Genomic DNA, 3,530 nt, shown 5'->3' with positions numbered 1-3,530 from the left:
TTATTAAGAGGTGTTAACATCTCACATATGAAGTTTGTATCAGTAACTTTCTTTGGTTTTCATCATTCTCTAAAGCTATTAAATTGTTTAGTTTGGTTTGATTTTATACTGAACTTACGGTTCGTTTTGGGTCTTGCATGTGATAAAAAACAAACCAAGCCGAAGTGAATTTATATAGTAAGCTAATATAAATAAGTAATTAAACTTTATATAATCTAATCATTTTTCACATGTATTTAAGTTTCACGGTATGCTCAAGTTTCATACGATCGGTTATTAGTATATAATGTAAACTAAACTTTTTGCTATAGATTATAGTTCTGAAACCGACTGAAGTAACAAAAAAGTTGATCGTGAAAACCAACCAATGACCGGTTTGGACGGTTTCACTGTTTTAAATCGGAACGTGAACACATGTACATGTTTTAAAGATCTATAAGTGGTTGAGTTTTGTGCTAATGAATTCTCCTAACATATGCAGATTTGCTCTTCGGAATTCTGTGCTCGCCACCAAGAGGAGCTTATTCCCAAAAGATAAGTAATACCCCAGTTTGTTTTCAAATGTTTGCAGCAATGATTTGAGATATACAAAAGGGTTTGTTGCTTCAGCTCATCTTCAGATTATTATTCTAAAATTATCGTTTTTTAATCACAATTAACTTAGTTATTTTTTCTTAAAAAACATCACTACAGATAAGTGTTTTCAGCTTAACCCATTCTGACTTGTTTGACATCATCTACTGCATCATTTGGATGAGTTTGGAAGACTTGAAGTGGTTTCCGGCTTAACTCATTATGGCCTGTTTGACATCATCTACTACACATCTGGTCTACCGCATCATTTGGATGATTTTTGGAAGAGTTGACTTGTTTGCATATCTTTGTTTGGGTATATTTTGTCTCTCTATGTTCCATCTATTTATTTTGATTTTGTTAGGTGTAATATAACTGTTTTTTTTATCCCTCTTTGTTTGTTTTGGTTGTGTGAAACACGTGTTGTAATAGATAAAATAATTTAAACATCTACTTAAGTTGAAGTACAATGAATAGTTGAATAGTTGTGTTTCGATTTTCACAATAGGTTTGGTTCAGTTTCGGTTTTAAGTTTTTGATTTATTTTTTATTTTATTTTTTCATTTTTATGATGCTTTTGATTTTGTTTTGGTTTTAGGCATGAAATCTTTGAGCTAAAAACTAGCCCAAAATAATGAATTTGAACTTGAAACTTTCTAAAACAAGTATTATGAATATTGGTTAATCAATTAATATGGGTTATTTGGTTATAACCACATTTAAATTTTTTATAACGGGAAACCATATCGGTAATCATTAGTCGTTCACTTGCACATTCGGCTTCACCTTAGCCTACGTTCACATGGTGTTATTTTATTAGCGATTTGTATATATATCCCGCCGCATCGCACGGGTACCTGCTAGTAATAATAATAACTAGGAAGAATAAGGGTAAATAAAATGAAGCCTTTTTTTCTCCGTATCTTGTTAAAAGAAAGAACCCATACATACTGGTTTTCTCAACAACCAGATAGAATAGACAGACCATAGATGATAATGATAATGGGCTAGCGGCCCGTGTATGGTCCAGATAGATGATAATGGCCCGTGTCGTGTGTATGGAAGGAATATACAATAATAATAATAATAATAATAATACCAAACCAAACCAAACCAAACCAAACCAAACCCTACCCGTTTCCTTCATCTTCATTTCTTGTCTTGTCTTGTTGTTCTGTTGTGTCTATCATCGCCGAATCTACCTTCCAACTTCATCGAGGTGCGATTTCTTTTGCCTTTAATGTAGTGATAATCTTATCTCATAACCACTCTTATGTTAGATTATTATTATTATTTGTGCTGGTAACTAATTATGATGAAGCACTACTGTTATGTTTTTTTGGATACTCATTACTAACTATTTACATTCTCCATGGATTTTATTATGCCAATTAACAAATCATATACAAATCTCTTAACTCTCATTCACTTTCAAATAACATTACAATTGTTTGTTTGTTTGTTTTTATTTTTCACCCAACTCTCAATTGCTTCAGTGAATTTACCATCCAATTTTAATGACTCTGTTGAATCTTGATATTGATAATCAGCACCAGTCTTTTAAAGTCTGCCGAACGAAATGGCCTCTCAATTGAGCAAAAAGCGAAAGGTTAGTATCATATCACAAGTTGAAGTTATCTCTTCATTTTTACTAATAATTGTTTTGGCCTCAGTTTGTTGCTGACGGCGTGTTCTTTGCCGAGCTGAACGAGGTCCTCACCAGGGAACTTGCGGAGGATGGCTACTCGGGTGTTGAAGTCAGGGTTACACCCATGCGCACAGAGATCATCATCAGGGCTACCCGTACCCAGAACGTTCTTGGTGAGAAGGGAAGAAGAATCAGGGAGCTGACCTCACTTGTTCAGAAGAGGTTTAAGTTCCCAGAAAACAGTGTTGAGCTTTATGCCGAAAGAGTGAACAACAGAGGCTTATGTGCCATTGCTCAGGCCGAGTCCTTGCGTTACAAGCTGCTTGGAGGTCTTGCTGTTCGCAGGTTCTTTTTCTCTCAACTGCTAATACTTTAATAATAAAGCAGCAGCACATTGAGCTTGATAAGATACCATTAACTAATATTTTTTTTTTCGTTTTCAGGGCTTGCTATGGTGTTCTAAGGTTTGTTATGGAGAATGGAGCTAAGGGGTGTGAGGTATGAATGTATGGTTATCCTTTTGTTACTTTATCTATATGGCAAACAATTGTTACATTTGTCAACTATACTCAGGTGATTGTTAGCGGAAAGCTTAGGGCTCAGCGTGCGAAAGCAATGAAATTCAAGGATGGATACATGGTATCGTCTGGTCAACCAGTCAAGGAGTACATTGACTCTGCTGTCAGACACGTGCTTCTTAGACAGGTTGGGAATTCGATATATTGTTTTTATATGTTATCGTTTAGATGTTTATAGAATTAACAGATATTGGTGTAAAACAAACAGGGTGTTCTTGGTATCAAAGTTAAGATCATGCTTGACTGGGACCCAACCGGAAAGCTTGGGCCTAAAACACCGCTACCAGATAATGTTGTAATCCATATGCCTAAGGATGATGTGGTTGCACTCCCACCCAAAGAGGTTGAGGAATACAGGCCACCACTTGTGCTTGGTGACGAGCCTTTGCCCATGTCGGTTCCTGTCTAAATCTTCAGTCTGCAACACCAGATTTAAAAATTTGCATGATAAATTTTGGTTGTGTTTTCTGTTTGAATTTGCATTTGGGCTTTTTAATGTGTACTGATGCTGTAATCATACTATTTACTGTTAGTTTAATGGTACTTTAGGAGTGATGAGATAATGTAGGTCATTGTATAATACTACAATGTGTCATATGAATCAAAACAAGTTAAACTTGGTGGTCATCAAATTAATTATTTGGTGATATAGATCAACTCAATTAAAATAGGTAGCTTTTGGAACAATTACACTTGTGACTTCCAACTTGTTTTGTTGCAGTACTGGACCC

At 35.2% G+C, this 3,530-nt stretch overlaps 1 protein-coding gene across 1 annotated transcript; it reads left to right on the top strand.

The window, feature by feature from the left end:
- Nucleotides 1–2,123: 2,123 nt before the first annotated feature.
- On the top strand, nt 2,124–3,215 carry LOC143588437 (small ribosomal subunit protein uS3z-like). Its single transcript, XM_077069458.1, has 5 exons — nt 2,124–2,182; nt 2,247–2,566; nt 2,665–2,719; nt 2,795–2,926; nt 3,008–3,215. The coding sequence occupies exons 1-5, from the start codon at nt 2,153–2,155 to the stop codon at nt 3,206–3,208; spliced, it is 738 nt and encodes a 245-aa protein (XP_076925573.1). The 5' UTR covers nt 2,124–2,152; the 3' UTR covers nt 3,209–3,215.
- The last annotated feature ends 315 nt before the right edge of the window (nt 3,216–3,530 follow it).

This window comes from Bidens hawaiensis, unplaced genomic scaffold (assembly GCF_021521415.1).
Source record: "Bidens hawaiensis isolate Kalapana, Puna unplaced genomic scaffold, B.hawaiensis_p1.1 tig00000190_1, whole genome shotgun sequence".
Lineage (NCBI taxonomy): Eukaryota > Viridiplantae > Streptophyta > Magnoliopsida > Asterales > Asteraceae > Bidens > Bidens hawaiensis.
Note: the sequence above shows the minus strand (reverse complement) of the source record. Positions and strands in the feature narration are given on the sequence as shown.